A 26854-nucleotide genomic window follows, 5' to 3' on the forward strand; every position below is an offset into this window, starting at 1 on the left:
GACGACAGCAGTCAACAGATCGGTGTCTGACAGATGTTCGTGCGGGACGAGGAGGAGGAGGAGGAGGGTTCAGTGCGGGAGGAAGAAGCGGAGCTGCGCGGGTTCGTGTCCGGGTAAACACCGCGGAGCTGAGCCCGCACGTCCCGGGACCATGTCCGGGGAAAAGACCTCGAGTCCCTGCAACAAGTTCCAGGCGAATGTGTTCAACAAGAGCAAGTGTCAGAACTGCTTCAAGTCCCGCGAGCTGCATCTGCTGCGCGACCGCGACCAGGAGCAGGTAACGTCCCTCTGCCGGGACCCGCCCCTTACTTTGAAAAGATCGGACACGGAGCGACGGTTCTCCCGGTTCTCTCGGTTCTCCCGGTTCTCTCGGTTCTCTCGGGTCTCCCGGTTCTCTCGGTTCTCTCCCGGTTCTCTCGGTTCTCCCGGTTCTCTCGGTTCTCCCGCTTCTCCCGGTTCTCTCGGTTCTCTCGCTTCTCCCGGTTCTCTCGGTTCTCATGGTTCTCCCGCTTCTCCCGGTTCTCATGGTTCTCCCGGTTCTCTCGGTTCTCCCGGTTCTCCCGGTTCTCTCGCTTCTCCCGGTTCTCTCGGTTCTCATGGTTCTCCCGCTTCTCCCGATTCTCTCGGTTCTCACGGTTCTCTCGCTTCTCCCGGTTCTCTCGCTTCTCCCGGTTCTCTCGGTTCTCCCGGTTCTCCCGGTTCTATCGCTTCTCCCGGTTCTCTCGGTTCTCATGGTTCTCCCGCTTCTCCCGATTCTCTCGGTTCTCACGGTTCTCTCGCTTCTCCCGGTTCTCTGCCGTTTTTTTTTCACCGATTAATCAATGTCAACTTTTTTTCTGACGTCAGATATTTGACTTAATCGTCCGATGCAACTGTGACGATTGTGTCGCTGTAATTATTATTATTAGCAACTTTGACTTTGATTATCTATGATTGATTGGTTATGTCAGGTTTTTAGCTGTTTTGTAAGATGAACGTCAGGATTTATTATTTCTTCTCCCATATAAACAATGAATTGACGATCATTGTCGCAGTAAATATTTGCAACATTGGATGCTAGCTGCTAGCGCTATACATTATATATATATATATAATGTATAGCGCTAGCTATATATATATATATATATATATATATATATGTATTATTGATTGGTTATGTCTTGTAAGCATTGGGATTTATTATTACCTTTCCATAAAAAACTATTAATTGACGATTATTGTAACTATTTGCAACATTATTATCTTATCTGTAAAGTTGTTTTCATTGTTTAATTAAATTGTTTTTATTTATTTCTTTTAAGGGAAGGAAAGATGATAATAAATTATGATAAAAATAATCCACACTTTGTAGGTTGTTGATGATTTCATTTAGGAATTATTAGATTTTTATCATCTGTTCTTTCTATATCTATTTATTTAGCTTCAAATGTGTTTTGTTGTGTAGTTTTACTTTCGTTTGATTTGATTGAAAGAAAAAGACTTCAGAAGATGGAATCAGGGGGGAAAAAAGATAAACGACAGTTATTGATGAATTCACCAGACGCCAGCAGTATTTATTTAGTTGTGGAGGCGTCGTGTGCAGGTGACGATCTCCTACATGCCTCACGTTGTCCAGATCTGTTATTGCTGCGCCCTGTAATTCTTAAGCCGTGTTGCTCAACCTGCAAACGCCACACACGTGGCCCCGACACAATCACACACATGCTCTGTCTTTTTTATATATTTATCATTTCAAAGACTAAACGATAATTAATTGAACCATCGTCGTCAGTTACAGGCTCGGTTTTATTTTAAGACGAAGAAAAGCAGCAAAATGTCCTCACATTTGCGAAGCTGCAATCATGATTTTTGACAATAATCTTCCATTGTAGAGCGTTGAATTGTGATTGAATTGTGATTGAATGAGGTGATTTCAACCATTTGCCTTAAACCGCCTCTCTCCCACGACGCACAGGCGAAGCCCGTCTACGGAGGCTGGCTGTGTTTGGCCCCCGAGGGGACGGACTTCGACAACCCGATGCAGCGCTCGAGGGTAAATGACATGGCGACGCCAACAAACAGGCATAAAAACATTTCACATCTTCTTGCATTTTGACGCGTCGCTTAATAATTTTGAGGTTTTCCTCTCTGTGCCCGTCAGAAATGGCAGCGTCGCTTCTTCATCCTGTACGAGCGCGGCAGCCTGAGCTTCGCCCTCGACGAGCTGGTGAGAAACTAAACCGGATCGTACACAAGGAAGCCGCGTGTCGTACAGTATAAGCTATAGTATGAGTGTGTGTGTGTGTGTGTGTGTGTGTGTGTGTGTGTGTGTGTGTGTGTGTGTGTGAGGATCAAGCAGCATCTTTGGGCCAGATGTTGTGAGCACAACCACAGCAGATGATTTGGGCTAAGCCCTAATGGACACAGCCCCCTCCCCCCCCCCCTCTCTGTGATGCCCTCAAATCTCATCCCCTCGTCTCTTTTCATCCCACACTCTGAAAAAACCGCAATCTTGCTTTTCTGCAGCGCCTCTGCCTCTGAACTGTCACTCATCTTTGGCGATTAGTGCGATAGCAACGCAACTTCCCAGTCGTAACCGGGGTGCTCCGATTGTTCCCCGCAGCCGAGCACGTTGCCGCAGGGGACGGTGAACTTGAACCTGTGCACGGACATCGGCGACGCCGAGCCCCGGACGGGCCAGAGGAACGCGCTCTGCATCGCCACGTCGCAGCAGGAGATATTCATCCGGGGCGACAACAAAGAGATCATCAATGGGTCGGTACACACAAAAAGAAAGAAAGAATTAAGCACAGGAGCATTTGGTTTTTCACATCCCACCTGTGACTCCTGTCTTTCCTCCCGCCAGGTGGAGCGAACAGCTCGCGGCGTATCTGCGCACGAACAAGCAGGTTCAGAAGAAGAAACGCAAAGTGGAGCCCGTCGCCACGGCGCAGGTAGCCACGCTTGTGATCCAAATCTACACAGAGCAACTTCACCATTTAGTCTTCGGAGAAAACATCTCATGGAAAATAGAGAGAGACTTTATTCATCCCAAACTGGGAAATTCCGGTGTAGCAGCAGCACGTTTCACACAGCACACATTCAAAATGATGCAGGTTCACATGGAACACAAACTGATGATATGATCAACAACACATTCATCAGTAACAATTCATCTTTCTTTTCCTTTTTTTTTCTCCCCCTGACAAAAACACAAAACATCACAGGAGCCCAGTCCAGCAAAGATGGCGGCGACCGATCCGGCCGAGTCCGGCCGTGGTCGGTGGCAGGAGGAGGAGCAGCGGGGCGGCGGACGTGACGTGACGGAGCAGAGCCCCGCAGGTGCAACAGAGACAAAACACACACACACACACACACTCGCACCATCCTGACCTCGTGCAGATGTTCCAGCTCCGGTCTGTGTCCGTGGGAACCGACCCGAGGACTTTCTGCTCCGACAGGAAGTCGCACAGCCGGACAAACGGAAAGAAAAAAGAAAAAAAAAACACAAAACACGCAAACAAACCTGTACGTCCAACCTCCAGGCGTCATAAAGGCCAAACACGATCCAATGAAAGAGCTCTTAAACGAGCTCCTAATGGGAAACAGGACAGAGTTCGTCCTCAGCCTGGACACGTCGGTCAGGACGTCCTGTGATAAAAGGTTCTGGATCCGGTCCTGCTGAGTGTGGCGGCTTCATCAGAGGCTCCCGGTCGGAGGAGCCGACTGGATCAGCTCATTGAATTCTAAGATTCTTGGCACCTGACTACGTGTTTTCATTATGGATTCATAGACGACTTGTTTTAGCCCGTGGAACCTCAAAAGAGTTGTTGAACACAAACGATATTCTGTTGAAAATGATTTACAAAGAGGAAAAAGTTGGCAAATCTTCGCATTGGAGAAGTTTAAAATCGATAAATATTTGCTCTGATGAAACTTTAGCTTCAAAATCTTCAAAAATATCTTCTTTTTTTTTTAAAAACAAATAAATAAAAAACAGATTGAGATGCTTTTGTGGAATTCTAAGGTGATTTCTTAAACTTTGGAAAAATATAATGTTGGTAATCAAGCGATGGAGTTTGTGTGATGAGAAAAAAATATTAATTTTAAAATATCAAGTATTGATTTAGAGAGAAGGTTTTATGTCTTACTCTCGCGAGGACACTGGCTGCTCTTCCTCTCGTTTTCCTGAATGTTTCCGAAAGGGCCCGTGTGTGACAATGTTCCTTTCAGACATTTACCGGGAACCTGCCAGTAAAGTTTCCAGAAAATGTGAGAAAACAGCAAGAAAATCTGGAAGCGAGCGAGTTGATGACCGTCAACCACATCTCGTCACGTGGGAAAGGCAAAGTCCGGAAAAAGTCCGGACCCAGTTCTCCCCGACATTTTCCCCGAGTTCATATCTGTCACTACCTATGAAACCCTCCGAGCCGCAGCTTCTGTGTGTTCAGTTCCCACAAACTGTTTGTTGCTCATATGCGTTTGCTCTCTGCATCCAGGCAACTCTTCGGCCCCGGACGGCGCAGACGGTTTCGGGAAGCCGCCTTTGGACGCGGCGCCGTCACGCGACATCCACCAACCAGCCAACGACGAGAACGAGAACCAGGACGGAAGGTTGGAAAAGACCATTCGCAATTTTTAAGAAACAAATGTTCCGGCAGCAGCACGGAGTTTATTCTCCGCGTGTGTCCGCGTGTCATCTGACGGGTAAACACGCATTCGAAGTGGCCTCGGCAAAAGGCAAAGGAGCTCAATGTGCAAGTGATTAGCACGAAGGGCATCGACGAGCAGCCGCGCGGCCTGAAGGCCAACAGCCACTGCACGCGGCCGGACGCCGGATCAAAAAGGATCCAACTCCACAGATCTGACGGCCGCAGATTTAAATTTAGCTCCGGGGGGAAAAAAAAGGGCTCCCAGTCTGTGCATCATGTGAACTGGTCACGTGAGGAGAAACACGTCTCCGTCTTCACTCGCTGCCTTTTTGGGAAACAAAAAACAGCAAAATACTAACCCCCCCCCCTCGTCCTCCTCCTCCTCCTCCAAATAAGGCCATAAATTCCAAAACGCTGCTGTAATTAGATGCGTGTTTCACTGACTGACTCTCAGCTCAACGCTCCCGCACGTGAAGAATTTAACAGAAACGACGTTAAAACGTCTGCTCGTCATGTTTCTGGAAGTTTCAGAGCAAACAGCAGAAGAGACGCTGCATGATGAGTTACCATGGTGATCTTAAGTAGAATATCTCATATATATATATATATATCGTGTTTTGTTTCTTTCAATGTAACAACGTCGACCTTCCCGGATTTTTTAAAGAAATTCGTCTTTCGTTACATGTGACGCCTTCACGTCACAAGTGTGTCGCCCCCAATAAATACAGTAGAGTAAATATGATTATTTTCACCATTGATCGATGAGTTGTTTGGTTCATCAAATGGTGAATAATGTCGATGGTGTTTCCTCAAAACCACCAACATGATGTTTTGTTTCATCCACACACCAAAGATCCTCAGTTCACTGTCACAGAGGAGCAGAGAAACCAGAACATATTCACATGGAAGAAGCTGAAATCAGAGAATATTTTCCCATAAAAACTTCTTGAACCGATTAATAGATTCTCAAAATATGTGGTTGAATCCGTGAGAAGGACGTCAGCTCCTGTTAAGGCTCAGAGAAACCGCGCGTCCGTCTCGGGGGAAGTTGTGAAGTTGTGATCGTCGTCTTGTGTCTTCCAGCCGCCGCAGCGCAGCAGAGAGGATTCTGGGATCGGAGCAGGGGCCCGTTTCCATCAGAGGCAGGACGGAGGCTCGCAGCAGCAGGCGAGAGGTAAGGGCACGAAACACACAATGCATCCGTTCATCCGTTCATCTGTTCCTGTGTTCATCCGTTCATCTGTTCATCTGTTCCTGTGTTCATCCGTTCCTGTGTTCATCCGTTCATCCGTTCCTCCGTTCATCCGTTCATCTGTTCCTGTGTTCATCCGTTCATCCGTTCCTGTGTTCCTCCGTTCATCTGTTCCTCCTTTCATCTGTTCCTGTGTTCATCTGCTCATTCATTCCTCTGTTCATCCGTTCATCTGTTCCTCTGTTCATCCGTTCATCCATTCCTCTGTTCATCCGTTCATCTGTTCCTGTGTTCATCTGCTCATCCATTCCTCTGTTCATCCGTTCATCTGTTTCTCCGTTCATCTGTTCCTCTGTTCATCCGTTCATCCCTTCATCCATTCCTCTGTTCATCCGTTCATCTGTTAAGAACCGAACCGTTCCTCGTGCTTCTCGCACGAGGCCCCAGCGCGTCCACCGACGTCACAATGTCTTTAGTGTTTTTCACACAGTTTTTATAGTTTGACCAGAAGTTTGTCCACAGCTGACAAAGAAAGTGGGATTTCAGGTCGTTTGACATCAACATCAAAACTATCAAAGTCTCATTTTCTAACTGAAAAGGCCACCGCACATTAGTAATAATCATAAATAGGTGCTGATTCATCTCAGGTTGGTCGTGACTGGACTCGGGCTGGTTGGAACATGACTCACACGTCCAGGTGTTGATGAAAGAAAGAGCGACGTCACTTTGACTCTTAAAAACTCCCACTGGGACAAACACGAGGGATCCTGTTTAGTTGTCAATCTCCCTTCAGTCGTTGGTAAGTTTGGCGGCGGCGAGTCGACTCTGCCGTGTCGAGGCATGTGTGTCTTGCAGCGTGCGCGCGAGTGGGTTCGTCGTGTGTCGACAGGTGGGAGCGAGTCGCTGATTCATCCCGTCGGATTGTGCACAGAACGGGTTCTGATGCCCCCGGGCTCGCGTGTCGTCATCCGGGAGCAGGCGTTCTTCCTCTGACGGACTTTTTTCCAGGGATTCCTGTGAACCTGAGTAAGACTCGGTGTTAATGTCGGGAGCCGTGAGACTCGTGAGACTCCTTTTACGAGAGTTTCTGCAGAGCCACGTGACGCTGGTGTGTGTGTGTGTGTGTGTGTGTGTGTGTGTGAGAGTGTGTGAGTGTGTGTGTGTGTGTGTGTGTGTGTGTGTGTGTGTGTGAGTGTGTGTGTGTGCGTGTGTGTGTCTACTGGTCGACTGTGGGGAAGCTCGCTGAGCAGAGCCTCCGTGTGCACATCTGTTTGTGAGTGTGACTGTGAGACGCCGGTGATTACAGATGTGAGTAAAGAGCGTCTGTCAGCGTCTGTCAGTGTCCGACGGTGTCAACGGAGTACGGTGGCCCTGAAGTGCAAAAAACAAGGACAAATCACAAAACTTAACAAATCAAAAAAAATAATGAGATATCAAATGATTTACAGACAGATCACAACAAACAACGACAAATAAAAAAAAATGCAATGACAAATCAGAAAAACTTAACAAATCACAAAACTTTACAAATCAATAAAACTTTACAAATCAATAACACAATGACAAAACTTTACAAATCAATAACACAATGACAAAACTTTACAAATCAAAAACACAATGACAAAACTTTACAAATCAGAAAACTTGATAAATCTCAAAAAACTACAACAATCAAAAAACTTTACAAATCAAAAACAACAAAAAATCCCGGAAAACAACAACAAATCACAAAAACTTTATAAATGAAAAATACACAACAGCAAATCACTAAACTAAGTGTTTTCTCATTTGTCCTTGTGTTTTGTGATTTGTCATTCTTCATTCATCGTGGTCACGTGCTCCTCGGCGGTGCTGCTGCTTCGTCCCGACACGTCCACCTTCTTCACCGTGAACTGACTCGTGTCGTGAATATAAAACCAGGCGTGACTCGGAAACACAAACTGACCCCGATTGAGTTTGTTTGGCTCATTTTCACAACAGACATTCATGCCCATTTACGCTGCTGTGCAAAAGAACGTCGGTGGTGCTGGTGAGATCGACCAGACGGCCGTCAGCGTTAATCTTTGATCAACCACACAGGCTGGTTCCAGAGGATTTGTCTTTTAAATACTCTCAGCAGCACTTTTCTTTTTCCTCTCCCATGAGATGATTTCTGTGTTTGGGTGCGTTTGTTTTGTTAACCAGGAGGAGGTCAGAGGAGGAGCAGGCTCTGTGTTCCCGCACGTGTCGTGTCCTTGGATAGATTTCAATGTAAAAAACACAAAGAATGTTCTGTAACGATTAAACTGCTCATGTTTTCCTCCCCCCATTAAAGTGGTTATGTAAGAGGGAAGAATGAACCTTTTGAAAAGCGAAAAGGCTTCGAGTAAACAGAAGACCTGGTCTCACTCGACGCCGTGGGATTCCAGACGCGGCGGCGACTTCTCTCCCCCGGCATCATTTTGAAAACATTTGAGACAAAAAGCCGCGATTGCGTCGCCTCTGCTCGCATTCCACGGCCAAATCCAGTCGCCCGTGTGCAGCGGCTCACTGGTGATGTGAGGACGAGTTTAACAGGCGGGGGAGAAAAGCCTGGTGAGCTCCCGGCGGTTCCCTGCGGCGCGACTAATCCGCCCAGCTGACGCCGCTGCCAAGGATCCGGACTATCGGTGACTCCGGTCCAAAGAATGCAGCCACCGTCCCCCGTTTGAGAAAACACGTCACGTCCCCCGGAATCAGGGAAAATACCTGCGTCCGTTTCTGATTCCTGTAATGTCACAGTGTTTTTCAAAGCCCCAGTGTCTACATTTTTTTAATTTTCTGACGGCATCTGGTGGTAAAGTTGCAAATCGCAAACCAACTGAGCGACCGACAGGGGACACTTTATGGTGGCGCACCGCCGATTGCCTTTCCCGGTTTCCGGACAGTTCAACAACCGTATTCAACACGACGTAGAAACATGGAGACTCACACGGAGGTCGTGTCCACCTCATGGAACTATATTCAACTCATATATGAACATAGTTATGGACAATATATTACATTTCTGTGAATAAGTTCTTCTAAATATTACACCCTGTAGCTTTAAAGTAAAAGAACGGAACATTTTTGAAATAGATCCTTTGAAGTGGCACGAAGCCGCTGACAGGCATCAGACTATAGCTTTCAAATTTCTTCTTCTTCTTCTTTTCTTTCCCTCCTCAGAAGCTGCAGTCGTGTAGCGACTCGGCCCAGCTCGGTGCTCCCGCTCCTCAGAGACGAGCCCGATCCCTTGACCGCCGGACGTCAGACACCGTCATGACGGTGAGCGTCCGTTTGGAGGCCTTGAGTCTCGCACTTTTGACCAGCACCATGTCGTTAGTTGTTTTCTTGCGCGCCCACCTCCACCTGCAACCATGCACATGACTGGACGGTACCAGCTGTCAGTCACACTGTATCCACGCCCCACCTGCACCACAGTGTTACAAAATGAACATTGTGTATTGAAGAAGACTTGAAACTAGAGATTGAACCATAAACTCCTCAGGAAAACGTTTTACTGACGTCATGAATCAAGTGAGAAGTAGAGTCACGTTCTCATTGAGTCGCCCCCTGCTGGTCAATACACAGATTACAGGCTTTCGAGCACTCCCGCATCGACTTCATTTAGAAAAATGAGATTTGTTTGGATTAAAAATCATTATGATCCAATGAAACTCTGAATAAATGAAAAAAAAATCTGCTTCGTTAACCCGCAAATCGTCTCATGACCTCGTTTTTCTTGTTTTGGAAGCAAATGACCCAGAAAACATTTGTTACTGTACGAGGAATTAATGTTTCAGAACTCTTTCAAACTCGTCATTCAGCGCTCACACGTCTGATTCCTTTTGTTTTAACAACATTGATGTTCTAATTCTATTTTTTCCTATTTTACAGCCGGACTTATTAAACTTTAAGAAAGGCTGGATGATGAAATTGGATGAAAGTGACCAGGTAACTCAATGATGGTCATACATTAGTTGTGTTTTTTTTACAACCTCTCACATCCTGTACCTTTCATTTGTCCTCTGCTTCCCTCTAGTGGAAGAAATACTGGTTCGTGCTGTCGACCGACAGGCTGAGGTTCTACAAGGACTCGATGACTGAGGAGGTTTGGTCATATTCTTTGTGTCGCATGGTAAAATCAAATAAAAACATTTTGAGTTTCATTCAACATTCGTGTTTGTCTTCGTCCCAGGCTTCCGATCTGGAAGGAGAACTGGACCTGACGAGATGTTACAACGTGTCGGAGTTCCTGGTGCAGAGGAACTACGGCTTTCAGATCCACGTAAGTTCAACACTTGTCACGCTGAAGAGGTGAAACAACATGTCGCTTCCCTGCAGTCAGCAACAAGCCGCATTTCTATGACGGTGTGTTTTTTTTTCTGCGCGTCACAGACGCCGAAGTCCGTCTACACGCTGTCGGCCATGACGGCTGGGATACGAAAGAACTGGATCCAGTCACTGATGAAAAACGTTCATCCAGCTCACGCTCCGGACGTGACAAGGTGACGTCAGAGGAAACACTGCTGAGGATCACATGGGAATAATTAGGAATATATATGTGTGTGTGTGTGTGTGTGTATATATATATATACACACAAACATATATGTGTGTGTGTGTGTGTGTATATATGTGTATATATATGTATATTATATCGCAGTGGATATATGTATATACACACACACATATATACACAAATACACATATATACATATATATATACACATAAATACACATATACATATATGTGTGTATATATATATATATATACCCTCTGCGACATCATATTCTACTATCAAATACATGGAACAAATACAGTGTGTATCATCAGCAATAATATCAACAATAAAAATCACTTTAAACACAAACACATGTATAAAAAAATGACATCACAATTTGCAAGAAAAACCCCAAAGTTTTCATTTTACAGTGACAGAAAACAAACATCTGAGAGAAAGAACCTTCTCATTACCTCCATGTCTTTACACAGCTTATCACGCGGCCCCCTCGAACTCCTCCCCAGACCGGACGTGACCCAGGACTCGCACTCCACTCACGTCCCCGCGGAGAGAGACCCTCACCCCAAACCCAGGAGCGTGACGGAGAAGCGTCGGGAGGGTCGTTACAGGACCTTCGACTGGGCCGAGTTCAGACCTCAGAGCGGGCCGGCGCCGCCGCCGCCGCCGGAGGCCGCCGGTCCGAGGGCCGGACCTCCGTGCCCGCTGGAGCTGGGCGACCTGGACAGAAGGCGGCGGCGGGAGGAGAGGAGGCGGCGGTACGAGGACACGCTGGGCTTCTCTCTGAGCTGGCGAGAGACCGGAGCGGAGACGGAGGACGGCAGCGGCGGAGCGCTGAGTCCCAGATCCCAGCGGCGAGTGGAGGAGGAGATAGAGGAGATGTGGAGGCAGGTGGAGACGACGGTGTTCAGGCCGGATGGGACCGTCCCACTGTTCACCGCAGACAAGGACACTGAGGAGGTGGAGAAGCTGCTGGACGGCTACAGGGACGGGGTGAGTCCTTGTGTTCATGGTTCCCAGATGATGCATCCACCTGACGACTCTGGTGTTGATCCTCTGTAGACTTTAGAGGCGCCACAATGAATCGCCAACAATTTTGATAATCGATTAATCGTTTCAAGTCAAAATTCTCTGATTGCAGCTTCTTAATGTGAATATTTTCCTGTTTCTTTGGTGTGTGGATAAAACAAAACATCATCTTGGTGGTTTTGAGAAACACAATCAACATTTTCACCATTGTATGAACCAAACAACTAAAATCGATTAATCGATAATGAAAAATAATTGTTAGTCGCAGCCCTAGTTCACACACCGAAGGCCACGCAATTTCTTTCACGCAATGAAATGACTAACAAAGTCACTGTGAAGCTGCGAGTAGACACAAATTTTGCTTCACCTGCTCAAGTTTGAATATTTGAACTCGAGGGAAAAATATTTGTGTGATGCGATGACGCGAAAGCCAACTGAGCGTTGAGATTCCTCCTGACGTCAGTTGTGTTTCCCCGCGTTACTTGCGCGAGTGAATATGAAAGATCTGGCGACTAAACTTTTCTTTTGAACGCATCATCAGACTCTTCGTGCCGTGTTGGTTGGTTTTTTGTTCATGGACCAAACACCTCTGGGTTGTTGATGATGTCATCAGACATCAGAAGTTTGGGACGTGAAAAAAAAATGGATGGATCCTTCATTTCCCACAGTGCACCTCGAGATCTTCAGACAGTTTTCAACTCGGGCTTTGTGTCGTATAAATGTCACCAAGCTGAATTTGTGTTCTTGTGTGTTTGAGGCTGAGGATCTGAAGCTGCGGCTGGCGGAGTCGGAGCGTCGCCGACGGGAGCTGGAAGCTCAGCTGAGTGCAGCCGGACGTCTTCATCATCATCATCATCGACAGGTCACGTCGGTAAAGCGAGAGACATTTTTGGATCTGTCAGTTTATATCTTGTTTCTGTGCTGCAACACGTGGAAGCTAATCCTCCCGTTTTTTCTGTCTTTCCTAAGCCGGAACCCGCTCCGGGTTCGGAAGCACATCTGCGCCCGTCGGACACAAACCACGAGCCGTCAGACGGCCGAGCGCTGAGTCTGACGGAGGTTCACGAAGAGACCAGGGAGCCGTCGCAGCAGCGGGACGTTATTCAGGATGAACCACCTTCGTCTACAGCGCAGCCGGCGCCCAGCATCTGGCTGCACGACACTGAGGGTAATTTACAAGAGGTCGGACATTTCCTTTCTGACGGCGTCGCCACACCGTTACTTTCGGCGGACGGCCGACGCGTACCGTCTCAGAGCGACGGAGACATCGGTGGACTAAACTACGATGGCAGCCTCCAGAGGCAGCTGGACGGGGAAGACGGTCGGCTGTTCCCCAGCTCACAAACACAAACAGACGAATACAGCGCCGCTCCATTGATTGTGGAGAAGCCCGACGACCAGGCGATGGTGCGGAGGCTCTCCCAGGAGGTGGAGCTGCTCACCGGCCAGAACGAGGCCCTCAACCAACGCAACCAGGAGATGCTGAACCAACTGACGGAGGCCGACCGCGAGATCGAGAGGCTGAAGGCAGAGCTGAGCAGCAGGTACACCGACGCCCACCACCTCCCGGAGGTGGAGCAGCAGGGGAGCGTGGGGCCAGAAGAAGAAGATCTGGAGAAGGAGCTGAGCGCGAGGACCCAGGAGCTCGCCGAGGCCCAGGCGCTGATCGCGTCGCTGAAGGAGAATCTGAGGGAGACGGAGGAGCTGCGGCGGGACGTCCCGGCGGAAAAGGAGGCAACGGGCGAGGAGAAGAGCGACCAGAGGGCAGAGGCATATCTGCTGCGCTGCTTCGAGGCCACCGAGGCCAAGCTAACACAGCTGGAGAGGCAGCTCGACCAATCGGAGAGCAACCGCAGGGAGCTGCAGGCGCAGAACGCCGAGCTGAGGGAGGCCGAGGAACGTTACCGGCAGAGAGCTGCGGAGGCGGAGGCTGACATCTTGAGACTGAGCGGGGAGTCGGAGGAGGAGGAGGAGGCGTTCCACGAGGACAAGAGGCGTGTCTCTGGTGAAGAAAGGATTGGGCAGGTGATCGAGGGGATGGTCGTGCGGTTGGAAGCTCTGGGGGCGTTTTTGGAGGCAATCGACAGGTTGGACTTTGGGAAGCGAAGCGAGTGCGAGGAGGAGACGACGCCTGACGTGGTGCGGCAGCTGAAGTGGGAGGAAGAGTTCTGGAGGTTTCTTCTGGGCGAACTGCGAGCCGGCGCGTCCCAATCGGACGAGGAGAAATCCGTGGCGGTGCTGCTCGGAGACGTGACGGAGCACATGATCGTGGAGAGAGAGATGCTGCTGCTAGGCCTCGCTCTACTTTCTGAGACAGATGAAGGCGAAGGGAGCGAAGGTTTGACGGCTCCGGATGCTATTTGGAATTCTGCAAGTGTGACGGCGACAGGGACCCTGAGGGCGGATGCAGGCGAGAGGTTTGAACGGGTCATCGCGACCACGCAGATGAAAACGTCTTTGCTGAACCGCGTCGCCTCCTCGGTCGGCAACTCTGCCTCGGAAAAACTCCGGCTGATGGCAAACAGGCTCAACGACTGTCCCGCGTCGGAGCATCCTTGGTTCGGTGTCATTCACTCCGCGGCCACCGAGGCGCTGTACTGCTGCCGCCTGAGCCGGCTCCGGTCCGAATGCGAGAAGGAGCTGGAAGAAACCAAAGAGAAACTTCTCGACTGTGTCCAACTGTCGGAGGAAAACAAGGAGCTGAAAGCGAGACTGTCGAACCTGGAAGAGCGCCGAGCGTCCGCACGGGGAGAGAAGAGGAGCGCGGGTTGTCAGACGGAGGCGGTTCTACCACGGGACACAGAGGAAGGTGAATCGCCGGAGGTGGAGACGGTCGAGGACCCGCTCCCGCGAGTCGAGGAGGTGTCGCAGGAAAACGTCGAGGAAGGTGACGAATCGCACCAGGAAGTGTCAGCGCTGAGAAGACGAGTGAAGGAGGCGGAGCAGCTGCTGTCCGTCGCCGTGGAGGAGATGACGGAGGAGCATGACGGGAAAATGAGCCGTGTTCAGATGCAGCATGAGATGGAGATGGAGAAGCTGAAGGTAGGCGGAGCTGCATGTGTGGTTTCGACAGACATTATCTTTAGCAGCCGAAGCTTTTATATCATTTTGTTTGTTACGACTACTAGGGCCAATTTGAATTTTTTTTGAGAATAGTCGTAATATTACAAGAATAAAGTTGTAATTTTCAGAAAAAGTAAAAATGTATATCATACTTTGTTTTTATAACTTGTTATTGTATAATGTTTTTATACCTTACTATACTATAACATTTTCATAACTTACTTTATGTGACTTCTTTTTTTCTATAAAATGTTTATAACTTACTTTACTATTAAAAATTGCTCTTGACAGGTTATAAATACAGTATGTCCCCCCCTCCTCTCCAGGCCACATGTCAACGAGGCTTCGTCTCCGTGGACGAGTCTCACCTGAAGGTGGTGGAGGAGCTACAGCGCCAGCACCGACAGGAGGTGGAGCGCCTCCTGGTGGAGAGAGACCAGCTGCTGGAGGAGGAGAGCGCTGCTACGGCAACAGGTGTGAAGAGTCTGCCGTCGTCATGACCACCGGCGTTTTATTTTGAAAAAAAATTCTGCAGGGAAAATACAAATATTTTTAACCATAAAAACCAAACGCTTGTTTCTCATATAACTTCTTTAATTATTTTGTTTATAGAACGCAAACATTTCTTTTGAAAAATTCTGTTAAATAGATATCTGAATATCTTAATATTTTAAGCAATCGAAGCCATAACGAACGCCCACCGCCTGGAGCTGCAGCGGGAGGAGCAGCGGAGGAGATGTCAGTCAGAAGAATACAGCAACGGAAACACCGTCCTGGACGACGTGCACCGGTAAACATTTACCGTATAGTTACTGACGCGCGAGCAGCCGGTCGCAGGATGAAAAACGTGTGTTTAATCCAAAGCGCTTGTGTTTTTTATCGACGTAATTTTGCGAAAGCGAGGAGATGGAATCCTTCCAGCGGGAGCTCGAGGTTCTGTCGCAGCAGTTTTGTCTGAAGTGTCTGGAGAACGGACATCTGCTCCAGGCCCTGGATGCGGAGAGGAAGGCGTTGGGCCAGTGTCAGCAGGAAAACCAGGAGCTGAGGACCAGGAACCAGGTGACACACGCTCTGTGATCCACCTGATGTGTAATGTTGTTGTTAGAGCCCGACCGATATCAGACTGTCACAGTCATATCCACCCATATCTGAAGAGCCCCCCACCAATTTCAGCCTTTAAATTTGCATTTATGTTTTACTTTTTATGGAAAATATGTGTTTAAGTTCTATGTATCTGGTTGTAATGTATTTTCAATTTATAGTTATTTATGAAAAAAGTTGATGGCTAAACTAAAATATCAAGCCCCAAGTACATATCTTCGTCATAAAGGCTTGATAACGACATCTTAGGAATCATTGACAGATTGACTCTGGAGCAGAAGTTTCAGTTCGCTGCGTCTCTGTCGTTCAGCGTCAGGAGCTGAGGAGGCCTGAGTGTTGATCCGGGTGGTTTTTTTCCCGTCTCGTGCAGGAGCTGAGCGTTCACCTGGCGGCGGAGATCACCAGACTGTGTTCGCTGGCCAAACAGAGCGAGCTGCCGCTCGGTCGGCAGATGGACGTCTACGAGATGGAGGTGAGTCTCTCCACTGTGATGGAGGAGGAGGAGGAGCGAGAGAACGGTCACGGATAAAATGTGAATCAGAGAGACGTCCCGGTCCATCGCCTGGTGGAGCGATTTCCCCATTTAACCCTCAGTTAAAAACCGTCTGCAGCTCGTTTAAATTAAACTGGATATTCTGGGTTAAATTGAGGTTTAGTTAATCCAACATTCGATGATGTCAGGACCAACAGATACAGGAAGTGTAGTAGTTACCTGTACCACTGTGGTTTGAGTGAGAAGAATGTTGGTTCTGTTTTTCATCGTTATCCAAAGATATGAAGATGATCATCTGACATGTTTGGGGTTTTTTTGTTTTGTAAATTTCAGATCACCCTGCGAGTGAAGGAGTCCGAGGTTCAGTGTCTGAAGCAGGAGATCACGTCTCTGAAGGACGAACTCCAGGCGGCGCAGAGGGTGAGAATCACACCAACCAACCAACACACGTGATGCGCTTCACTCGCTGGAGTGGAATTATCTGAAATCGAATGGAAATATTTGCTGTGTCGCCACGTTTGCGATCCTCCCGACTCGCGTCACTCGCTCTAGTAAACGCAAATTATCCAGCGGCCAAACGACAGCGACAGCAATCCTGCTCGCTAATAAACTAGTAAACAAACACACGGACTCACATCTCCGTCACGTTTCAGGACAAGAGGAACGCGACGAAGATGTACAAGGACGTCTACACGGAGCTGAGCATCGTCAGAGCCAAAACCAGCAGAGACGTGGACGAGCTGAGAGAAAACCTGAGGCTGGCTCATCGGGCGCTGGACCAGATGTCACCGTGACCTCGCGGCTGTGACATCACATTTGTCTTCACTGTAACATTTAACTACTTTACCCTCAGTATCTCTAAAGAACAAAAAAAAAATATATGTATTTAATAAAACCAGGAAGTCTTAGTCGTCCACCTCACTTCACACGGTTTTGATCTCGTTGAGATTAAGATGTACACTTTGTCTCTAACTCGTTTTTACTTACTTGCTTTTTTATTTTGAACCCTGAGTTTGTGATTTAGTTCAGTTCCTCCTGTGAGGATTGTGTCAAACTTATATTTAGATCTTTGTTTTTTTTGCTTTGTCTTTAAACATTTTGACCAAATATCACTTTAAAAACACATGGTTACTTTGTGTGTTGTATATATATAGTATTTTATTTGTACAGCCATATAATTTGCACTGTTGCATGTTTAGAAGATGTTTTCCGGCCTCTCGTCACCGCTGTATGTCTGTCAAACTGTACCAGCTGGTAAATCTGTCACACTCAAACTATCATTTATATGCATACACTTCATGTGTTATGAATATAAATAGATTTTTTTATTTTTTATTTTGTAAAATGAAATTGGCAGATTTAACCCAAACAGTGCGTCTGTCACTTTGTGTCGTTGTCTGACATTGTGCCACAGGTCCGGCAGGAAGACGGCCGTCGAGGTGTCCTAATATGACCAATAAAGGTTATTGGTCATATTAGAAAATAAAATATAAAAAGGCCTCGCTGACATGAACGCAAACGTGGGAGTTGGTAGATTATTCTAGCAGAGTTTGATTCCACGATGTCTGTGAACAAGTGTTTTGCCGCTTTTGTGGGAGAATTAAAAAAAATATTAGGTACTTTAAAGTTCCGGTGTAATTGTTGTAATTTTGGCGGCATCTAGGTGGTGAAGTTGCAAACCGCAACCAACTGAGCGGCCGACAGGAGACACTTTATGGCGGTGCACTGCTGATTCCATGTCCTGGTTTCCGGCAGCATCTGAAAATTAAACGTGACGTATTCTGGAGCGTTTAGTTCAACAACCATATTCAACACGACGTAGAAACATGGAGACTCACACGGAGGTCGGGTCCACCTCATGGAACTATATCTAACTCATTATACATATATGAACACATAGTTATGGACAATATATTCAATATCTGTGAATTAAGTTCTTCTAAATATTACACACTGTAGCTTTTACGTGAAATGCTCGTTCATCATCGGCGGCCATCTTGGTTTGTTTACAAAAAGTCGCTTCTCTATGCGTCACGGTGTATAAACCACGCCCACAGGAAATACCAGAGAGAAAGACGAAGAAGAGGGCGAGCTTTTATTGTGAAGGCACACGGGTTCTCTTCCTGTGTCGTCCATGTTGTGTCGTGCGACTTGACACCTGGAGGAAGAAGGAGCCAAGGCTCCGACAGTGAAGCAGCCGCTCGGTGTCACCTGCGAGGCGTCGCGGCGCAATGTTCACCGCCCGCGGTCGCGTCGTGTGTCGTCTCCGCGTGGAAGTAGCTTAGCTTAGCTTAGCCGGACCGAGGCTAGCTAGCCAGCTAGCATGAGCCCGGGCCTTTGTTTACCTCCAGTCCCGGTGATGACGGGCCCGGAGAGGCGCGGGAGCTAACCCGGCTACCAGAGCTGTTCGACGGGGGACAGTCTCATCCTTCAGCCCCGGGAGGGGGCGAAGCTCCCGGCCGCTGCCGCCTGAGGCGGGTGAGCTCCGCGGTACATTCAACTATTAACTACACTGATTCTGAGTCACGTGTTCAACACGATGTTTTATTAATATTAATGTTTATGACCTGTTTTTGACGTCGCTCACAGCGGCCTACCTGTGCGAGGTGGATCGAATCGATTAGTCGATTGATCGGCAACAGTTTTTATTTTTCAAAATAAATGAAATATTAAATATTTTTTTATTTTTTCAAAATAAATTTAATATTATATTTTTTTAATTTTCCACAGTTAAAATGCAGTCGAAGATATTTTAGAGAATTTTTAATGAGCAGATATTTCGATTTTTTTTCAACAATTATCTGCCGTTATCAGTATTTATAGTTTTTGTGTCAATTGACTCATCGTGGCCTCAGTCATACTCGTCAATATTCTGAATTTTTATTGTCACATTGTACATATATATATATATAAATATATATATATATGAAAGTATAATCATGTGGGAAAAAAATGCTTTTGAAGGGGTTCAGTTAAATAGCAGTAGTAAGTAGTTAATAAGTCATAAAGACATACAATAATAATGCTATTAAGATCAAATATACAGTACAGAATAATATGTGTGTATAAATAAATAAGTATGCAATAATGAAATAAAACACTCAGTGAGAAGTCAGTAGTGAAAGGTTGAATACTAAAATATTCATAGTTGGGGTCGGGGCGATGTAAAATTTAGTATTTTCATTGTAAAAAAATCTGTTAACTAAAAATGTGATTATTTGAAATTCTTATCCTTAACATTTCCCCATAAATAATTTTCTGCTTTTTTTTTCAACAATAACCTCTGAAAATATTTGAGGCCCCAGCAAATGATGATGATGATGAAGATGATTGTTTGAACATTTACTCTTTGAAATTAAAATCCTGTCAGTAGAGAAACTGAAACCAGTTTTCACTATTGTTGCTTTAATAACAACTGAGACTATGACACCGAAATAAGTCGCCCAATATTTTTTCTTTCAATCAAGAAAACCTATATTCAACAATTTTTTTTTCAATCTGAACCTCTAAGATATTTAAATCGTAATATCACACGTGGAAAATAATTGAGAACTGACTGAAGCTCCAGCAAACATGAGGTCAGTTATATAGAGTTAAAGTGATTTGGGGTTCTGAGAATTTATAGAATAATTTATAACTCAGCAGAAAAATAATCTCCAGATTCATTTACGATGAAAAAACTTGCTCTTTATCACCGGGAGGCGTTGACACGTCTGTTCCCAGGATCCTTTTCTCTCCTAATCTTTTCCTTTCTTATTTGCAGAGATGGACGTGTCCGCTCAGGACCCGCCTCTCTTGGCTCTGGACCTGTCGAAGAGCTACAAGCCTCTGACCCGCGGCCACGCCGAGGCCATGGACCTGGCCAAGAAGCCCGAGTGGTACCACTGCCGGCCGCCGCCGAGCTGCGGCACAGACATCGCCTCCGCGTACAGATCCTCGCCGACCTTCACCGCTCTCTCCACGCAGCCCGGGGCTCCCGTCCACCGCAGGGACCTGGATCAGGGCCCAGAGGCCTTAGGTAACTTCATGAATTCCACTCTGGCTCCGGGGCTGGATCTGTACCGCGACGGAGTTCACGGCAACCTGTGGCATCCGGGTTTCTACGGGCCCGACCAGAGCGGCGGCGGCGGCCCGGTCCCCGAGAGCAGCGGCGGCGAGGAGAGCGACAGCGGCTCCGACGTCATCTTCCTCGTCTCCTCGGCGAAGGAGCCGCTCTTGTGCGGCCCGTTCCTCCAGGATGGCGTGAGGCACATCGTGGAGCCCCTGTCGCCGGCCGTGTCCTCGCCGGACGACGGGCGAGGCTGCTGTCACCTGCCTCAGCCGCTGAGCTCGCCAAGTCCCGAGAGCTCGTACTCCGACGACTCCTCCGACAGCTCCGTGGACATTCCCGTCCACCATGCCCGGCCCGTCGTCCTGCTCTCGGACCTCGGCGCCGTCTACGGCAACGCCGCGGAATCTCCCGTCGATATTTCCAGCGACGACAGCGACGTGATCGAAGTGTCAGTCTCTAACGAAAAGAAGAGCAGCCGCACTCCTCCTGGTAGGAAGAGTCTGCTGAGAGAAACTCCACCTCAGGTTCCGGCTAAAGAAATACGACGGAGCAGCCGAATCCGAAAGTCTCTGTCCGACACGCCGCAGTTCACCGGCAGCGTGTCGCGGCACAGTTTGAGGCGACAGGTGAAAAACGACGCCGTGGGAATGTACAACGAAAGCTGTGACTCCGACGACGTGATGGCGTTTGTGGTGAGGTCGTCCAGCCCAGACGCAGAGGAGCCGGTCTCGCGGCCCGACGCGTCGCAAAGAGCGAGGAGCAATTCGGACGAGTCCGACGTGGAGGTCGGGACAGAGAGCGAACCGCCGCCTCGCACCAAGCGAAAGACGCCGCTCGCCGTCCACAAGACGAAACAGCTAAGACGGACCAAACCGAACCAGAAACAGCAGAACCAAAGGGCCGCGTCGTCCAGAAACAAAAAGCCCGTCGTGAGGCGAAAGAGAAAGAGACGAACTCACACGGGACCTTCCGCTCTGTTTTCCCCCCGAGAGCCGGAGATCAAACTGAAATATGCAAAACTCAAAGAGCAGAAGAAGGAGAAGAAATCCACGGACGGTTTCTTCCCCTTCGTCCACGTGGAGCGCCGGATGTGCACCGTCGTCAACGACCGCGAGGAGGAGGCCGGCGTGCGGAGCGGCCGCGGAGGACGAGGGCGGCACGCGGCAACCTCTCTGTCCGGATTTGTCCCCAGGACGTCCTGTTTCCGGCCGGGTCGCCTCGCCTCGGAGAGCCGGTGTCAGGCCACGCTGTCGTGCCGCCTGTGCGGTCAGACGGCCAACGCCACGGGGCTCGGGGACCTGCACGGCCCCTACTATCCCGCCGCGGACGGCCATCGCAGCAGGACCGAGCACGGACTCGCCAAAAGCCAGAAGTCAATATATTCCTCAGACGGAGGTCGTGACGGTCGTGACGGTCGTGATCGCTCTCCTGCCGTCGGCGCCTCTCTCCCGAAGCCGCCTCTTCACGTGGACGAGTGCTGGGTCCACGAGGACTGCGGCATCTGGTCGGCCGGCGTCTTCCTCGTCAGGGGGAAGCTGTACGGGCTGGAGGAGGCGGCGCGGCTCGCACAGGAAACGGTGAGGGACTCGAACCGACCGGCGTCTCTAGTTTTTTGCGTGTGTGCGGTTGTTTGCGTCTCGTCTCACTCGTGTCGTGTTTCTCTTCCTCAGGTTTGTTCGACGTGTCGACAACCAGGTGCGATAATGGGCTGTTTCCAGAAGAGCTGCTCCCGAAACTATCACTACAGATGTGCCATTCAGTCAGGTACAGGCTCCAGTCAGTCATTCAAACAAACCTTTATTCACACGAGGGAAGGACACAATGTGTCGGGGTTGTTTCATTGATTTTTCTTTGATTTTACACTTTAAAAGCATTGGAATGTTTTGCAGGTTTCACTTCTATCGGGTCACAGTTCGTTGTCATCGCAGACTCAAGTGAACGTCGAACGACAACTTTCTTTTATGACCTTTCAAATTGAAGAAAATATTCTTTGGAACGTTGACGTAGCCTCAGTCGACCGTCGGCGGTGAAAATGTTTAAAATCTTTTGCGGCTCAGATCTCGAGACACTTTTTATTTGGTTTATTTTCTGTGTGTGTGTGTGTGTCGTTCTCACTCAGCATGAAATTATGAATTTCACAAGTCTGACAAACTCATCTTTTGTGATTGTGTTTTTTCAGGCTGCGTCCTAAATGAAGAGAACTTCTCCATGAGATGTACAGAGCATAAGGTAACAGCCCCAAATAAACCCCCTCCCCAGACTGCCCCCCCCCCCCCCCCCACACACACACACACACACACACACACACACACACACATTGTGTTTGATCTGAATTCAAATGAACCCCCTAACCCTCAAATCTGAAGACTTTGTGACTGCTATGTCCTAACGTTTCTCCAATTTCTTAATTTTCTAATTGTATTTTATGTATTGCTTAAAACAAAATCTAGTATATTAATCCCCTAAGTTACTTTATCTATGAAAAACACAAGGAGGTTTAATCTGGACTAGTCCAGTTTAACCCTGGGTACAGTTTAGCGAGGGGGTAAATCAAACAGTTTTAATCCTGTTGGTGAGAAACAGGCCTGTGTGAGGAGCTTCATGAGCACTGGGGGGCAGCAGTGTCTCTTTTAAATTGTCGAACTAATTCCAGATGCTTCATCCTAAGTGTGTGTGTGTGTGTGTGTGTGTGTGTGTGTGTGTGTGTGTGTGTGTGTGTGTGTGTGTGTGTGTGTGTGTGTGTGTGTGTGTGTGTGTGTGTGTGTGTGTGTGTGTGTGTGTGTGTAAAATATTAACAGATTTTCTGAAACATCCCATAAGTCTATTAAACATTATCTCGTACTTATGAGATGTTCATCTCATACATTATAGATCCAGATCTTGTGATTATGGGATGTTTTTTTATTTCACTTCTGTATAAAGTTTTAAAGTTAATCTGGATTAGAAAATCATGTTTATACAAGTGTATAAAAAATGTGTGCCATTGAAGAATAAGACGTAGTTAGAATGTAACTTGAACGCCACACACAGGGTGGGAAGTTTGAGCGCTTTGACGGAAAGTTTACGTGTCAGTTTGATACGAAGCAGACGAGCAGATCTACGGGAGGCTGCGTTTATATGATAAACAATAAATCAAAAATGATGATTTGATATGTTTAACTTTATTTCCAGCTGATGTGTGTTTGTGTCCGACAGAACAAACTGTTCACAAGTGTCACCAGACAACATAAGAGATGACGCGAGAATCACGCAAAAGGCTCCGGAGGTACGAGAGGTTGGATGTTTGAAGCGTATATATTGTATATAGTGATTATATAATATATATATTTGATATTTAAGTGTAGTTTGTAAGAGCTTTTTTGTGGAGCTGCAACCATCAGTGGATTCAACAGGAGTTAATTTATAATCAATGACTTTTTATTTAGATTTTTTTGATTTAGTCGTTTCCAGCTTCTCAAATGTGTGAACTTGATGCTTTTCTTGCTTCTTTACATTTTTATGATTCATCCAGAATTACATGAAAACTAGTTAGTAAACGAGCAGGGAAACAAAAAGTGAAGGAGAAGTTGATGGATTTGAAATAATCGGTGGTATCGATTAGTAACTAGATTTCATCGTGGGGCTCTGTCGGACAAAAAAAATGATTTTTGTTATTTTTCTCCAACATTTTTATAAACCATGAATTGAGAAAATATTGTTTTGTGACATTTGATCCTCATATCTCATCAGGATACGACGAGACGCCGCCTGACGTTCACCACCTGGTTTTAAGTCTCTCGACTGACGAGTGAACTCAAGCGGAAGGAAAAAAAAGTCATCTGGTGAGATTTCACTCGTCGTGACGGACGGATCGAAAACCGGGTTCGAAACGGGAACGAAACAAGATCCAACAAGGATCGAACCGAGATCGATCCAGGATCAAAACGTTATCCAACCGGGATGGAACAAGGATCAAACCGGGATGGAACCGGGATCAAACCGGGATGGAACCGGGATCAAACCGGGATGGAACCGGGAGCAAACCGGGATGGAACCGGGATCAAACCGGGATGGAACCGGGAGCAAACCGGGTTGGAACCAGGATCAAATCGGAATGGAGCCGGGATCGAACCAGGATCAAAACGTAATCAAACCGGGGTCGAACCAGAAACGAAAAGAGATCCAACATGGATGGAACCAGGATTGAAACGTAATTCAACAGGGATGGAACCAGGATCAAACCGGGATGGAACCAGGATCAAATCGGAATGGAACCAGGATCAAACCGGGATCGAACCAGAAACGAAAAGAGATCCAACAGGGATGGAACAAGGATTGAAACGTAATCCAACAGGGATGGAACAAGGATTGAAACGTAATCCAACAGGGATGGAACCAGGATCAAACCGGGATGGAACCAGGATCAAACCGGGATGGAACCGGGATCAAATCGGAATGGAACCGGGATCGAACCAGGATCAAAACGTAATCAAACCGGGATGGAACCAGAAACGAAAAGAGATCCAACATGGATGGAACCAGGATCGAAACGTAATCCAACAGGGATGGAACAAGGATCAAACCGGGATGGAACCAGGAGCAAACCGGGTTGGAACCAGGATCAAATCGGAATGGAGCCGGGATCGAACCAGGATCAAAACGTAATCAAACCGGGGTCGAACCAGAAACGAAAAGAGATCAAACCGGGATGGAACCAGGATCAAACCGGGATGGAACCAGAAACGAAAAGAGATCCAGCTGGGATCGAACCAGGGTCCACGAGGATTTTCATAAGAAGCATCTTCGTTCTGTTTCTGTTCCTTCGTAAATCTTTTAACACAGACAGTTAAACTAACTGGATTGAGGAAAGATGGTGTGTGTGTGTGTGTGTGTGTGTGTGTGTGTGTTTATTCTTGAACATCCTCGTCACAAATACAGTTTATTATTTGAAGTTAAAATTATATTAGAGCTTTAATTAACTTAATTCATTTATTGTATAATTTATAATATTATCTTCATATGAGGCCACTTCTTTGTACTTTTCTATCACTGTCAGTGCTTCAGTCATCACATCATTTATTTTAGTCACGACTGACGTTCGCACTTTATATGTACGATTTTGTGTTTAACAGATTCGCCCTACTGCGATACCAATATCTGAAATGTCCCCGATGCTGCTGAAAATGCCCGATCGGGTGTCGGCGATTTTGCTCAAATCAATGTACCGACCCGATTCCACGTCTGTAAAGTAGAAAACTTCACTTCCATCATGAGATATCTCCAGATTGCTGACATCTTCACCGTTAGCTTTTGCTAGCGCTACACTACAGTGTACCCTATGCTAAAGGACATAGGAAAGAACTGAAGCACCTTTCCTAAACATTTAAGAGAATCCAGACAGGTCCTATCATGGCTGCCCATGCAACACCAGAGCTGGCCAAGATGTTAGCACTTCTGCAAATATTTCACACTGGAAAGTTCCGTTTTTTTCTCTAGTAAGTCTCCGTATCGCCACAAAACAACAATCAGCTATACATCGTCGTGATACTTTTCGCTAGCTTTTGCTAACTGCTGTTTTGGAGCGACGACGGAGAAAAAGTGATTTCCGGAAGTGTCGCGTTAGCCAGAGCTAGCAAAGATATTAGCAATTGTCAATATTTTGTGCAGGAAAAGCGATGATTTTTTTCTGAGGTTAGTCTGAATCTCTCACAATAACAGTACAAAAATATTAATGTCTCTTTTCGGAAATCGGTATCGCGAAAGGAAAAAGTGTTTCGGAACAAATCTATTTATTTACGTCTATTCGTCGAAGATGTTTTTCCGTTTCCACTACAATTATTTTAAATTATAAAGCTGCACTAAGATTTATTTTTTATAAAAAAATATAGAATTACAAAACACTAACTGGGATCACAAACGTCAGCGAGCATTCGGCCCAGTGTCAGGTTTTGTGTCAAAGCCGATATATTTTCATCTTGTGTCATGTTCTCTTATGAAAAGTTATGAAAGTTCAAAGGTCATTTCAGCCAAATCGCAAAACAAAAATCAAGTCAGTCGGATTTTTTTTTGTTTTACGTTTGAAACTAAAAGTCGAGCTCACGTGAAGATGTGGCTCATTTTCTGTTTTATACTTTTTGTAAATGTAATATTTTTATGATATTACGTAGTTTTAAACCGTCGGTCGGAGTGATGGTGATTGACAAAACAACAATCTTAAAACTTTTACATTTTCCCATAGGGCCAGTGGACGATCATCAGCAAATCAAACTATGATTAATTACATAACTTGATCGGTCCGTTGATTCTTTGTGATTTGCGTGAATTGGCCCTTTTTGGAGCTGAAGTGGCCTCGTGTAGCTTTAACGATTCATCTCCGTATGATCTGTTGTATGATTTAGTTTTCATGGATCACGACTGGACGAACGACAAATGGACACAGTGTTTTTACAAAAAGAACGAGTTTAAGTAAATTGTCCCGAATGTTGATTTCACGCCTGCACTTTACATTGTCTGAGGCATAAAAAGATGAATTGTTATTTAATAAAAGTGTTTTTGTCCTGAAGTAGAATTAGAAACGTGTCCAGTGAACGTTCCTCAGTGTTTGTTCTCTCAAAAATACTTTTCCACAGTCGTCTCAGCTTCCTGCGCAGGAATAAATGTTTTGGACCCGATGCAGCGAATCACTAAACACCGGAAGAGATTCATCCTCAAACTTTTAATCTTCATGGTCCTAAACCAGTTGGAAACACCTGCCGGGTTTGTGTGATGACAACCTTTTTTTCCATCTTAAAACTTAA

The 26854-nt window shown here is 46.8% G+C and overlaps 2 protein-coding genes across 4 annotated transcripts; both read left to right on the forward strand.

The window, feature by feature from the left end:
• On the forward strand, positions 1-17653 carry LOC118289072 (myosin phosphatase Rho-interacting protein-like). Its single transcript, XM_035615758.2, has 22 exons — positions 1-277; positions 1955-2032; positions 2141-2206; positions 2603-2754; positions 2846-2933; positions 3207-3321; positions 4479-4593; positions 5715-5805; positions 9007-9105; positions 9718-9774; positions 9863-9931; positions 10019-10108; positions 10219-10328; positions 10815-11334; positions 12128-12241; positions 12340-14412; positions 14760-14907; positions 15109-15223; positions 15333-15492; positions 15905-16006; positions 16361-16447; positions 16681-17653. Exons 1-22 carry the CDS (start codon positions 152-154, stop codon positions 16819-16821), a joined length of 4716 nt encoding a protein of 1571 aa, XP_035471651.2. The 5' UTR covers positions 1-151; the 3' UTR covers positions 16822-17653.
• Positions 17654-18147: 494 nt separating this feature from the next.
• LOC118289104 (transcription factor 20-like) lies at positions 18148-26625 on the forward strand. 3 transcript variants are annotated; one of them, XM_035615806.2, is made up of 6 exons: positions 18148-18517; positions 19791-21655; positions 21749-21842; positions 22258-22307; positions 23250-23343; positions 23808-26625. In XM_035615806.2, exons 2-5 carry the CDS (start codon positions 19793-19795, stop codon positions 23313-23315), a joined length of 2073 nt encoding a protein of 690 aa, XP_035471699.2. In that variant the 5' UTR covers positions 18148-18517; positions 19791-19792; the 3' UTR covers positions 23316-23343; positions 23808-26625. The 3 variants fall into 3 exon arrangements, with proteins under 3 accessions (XP_035471699.2, XP_035471701.2, XP_035471700.2); XM_035615808.2 differs by having other exon boundaries at positions 23274-23343; XM_035615807.2 differs by having other exon boundaries at positions 18148-18505.
• Positions 26626-26854: the final 229 nt, after the last annotated feature.

Source organism: Scophthalmus maximus, chromosome 17 (genome assembly GCF_022379125.1).
Source record: "Scophthalmus maximus strain ysfricsl-2021 chromosome 17, ASM2237912v1, whole genome shotgun sequence".
Lineage (NCBI taxonomy): Eukaryota > Metazoa > Chordata > Actinopteri > Pleuronectiformes > Scophthalmidae > Scophthalmus > Scophthalmus maximus.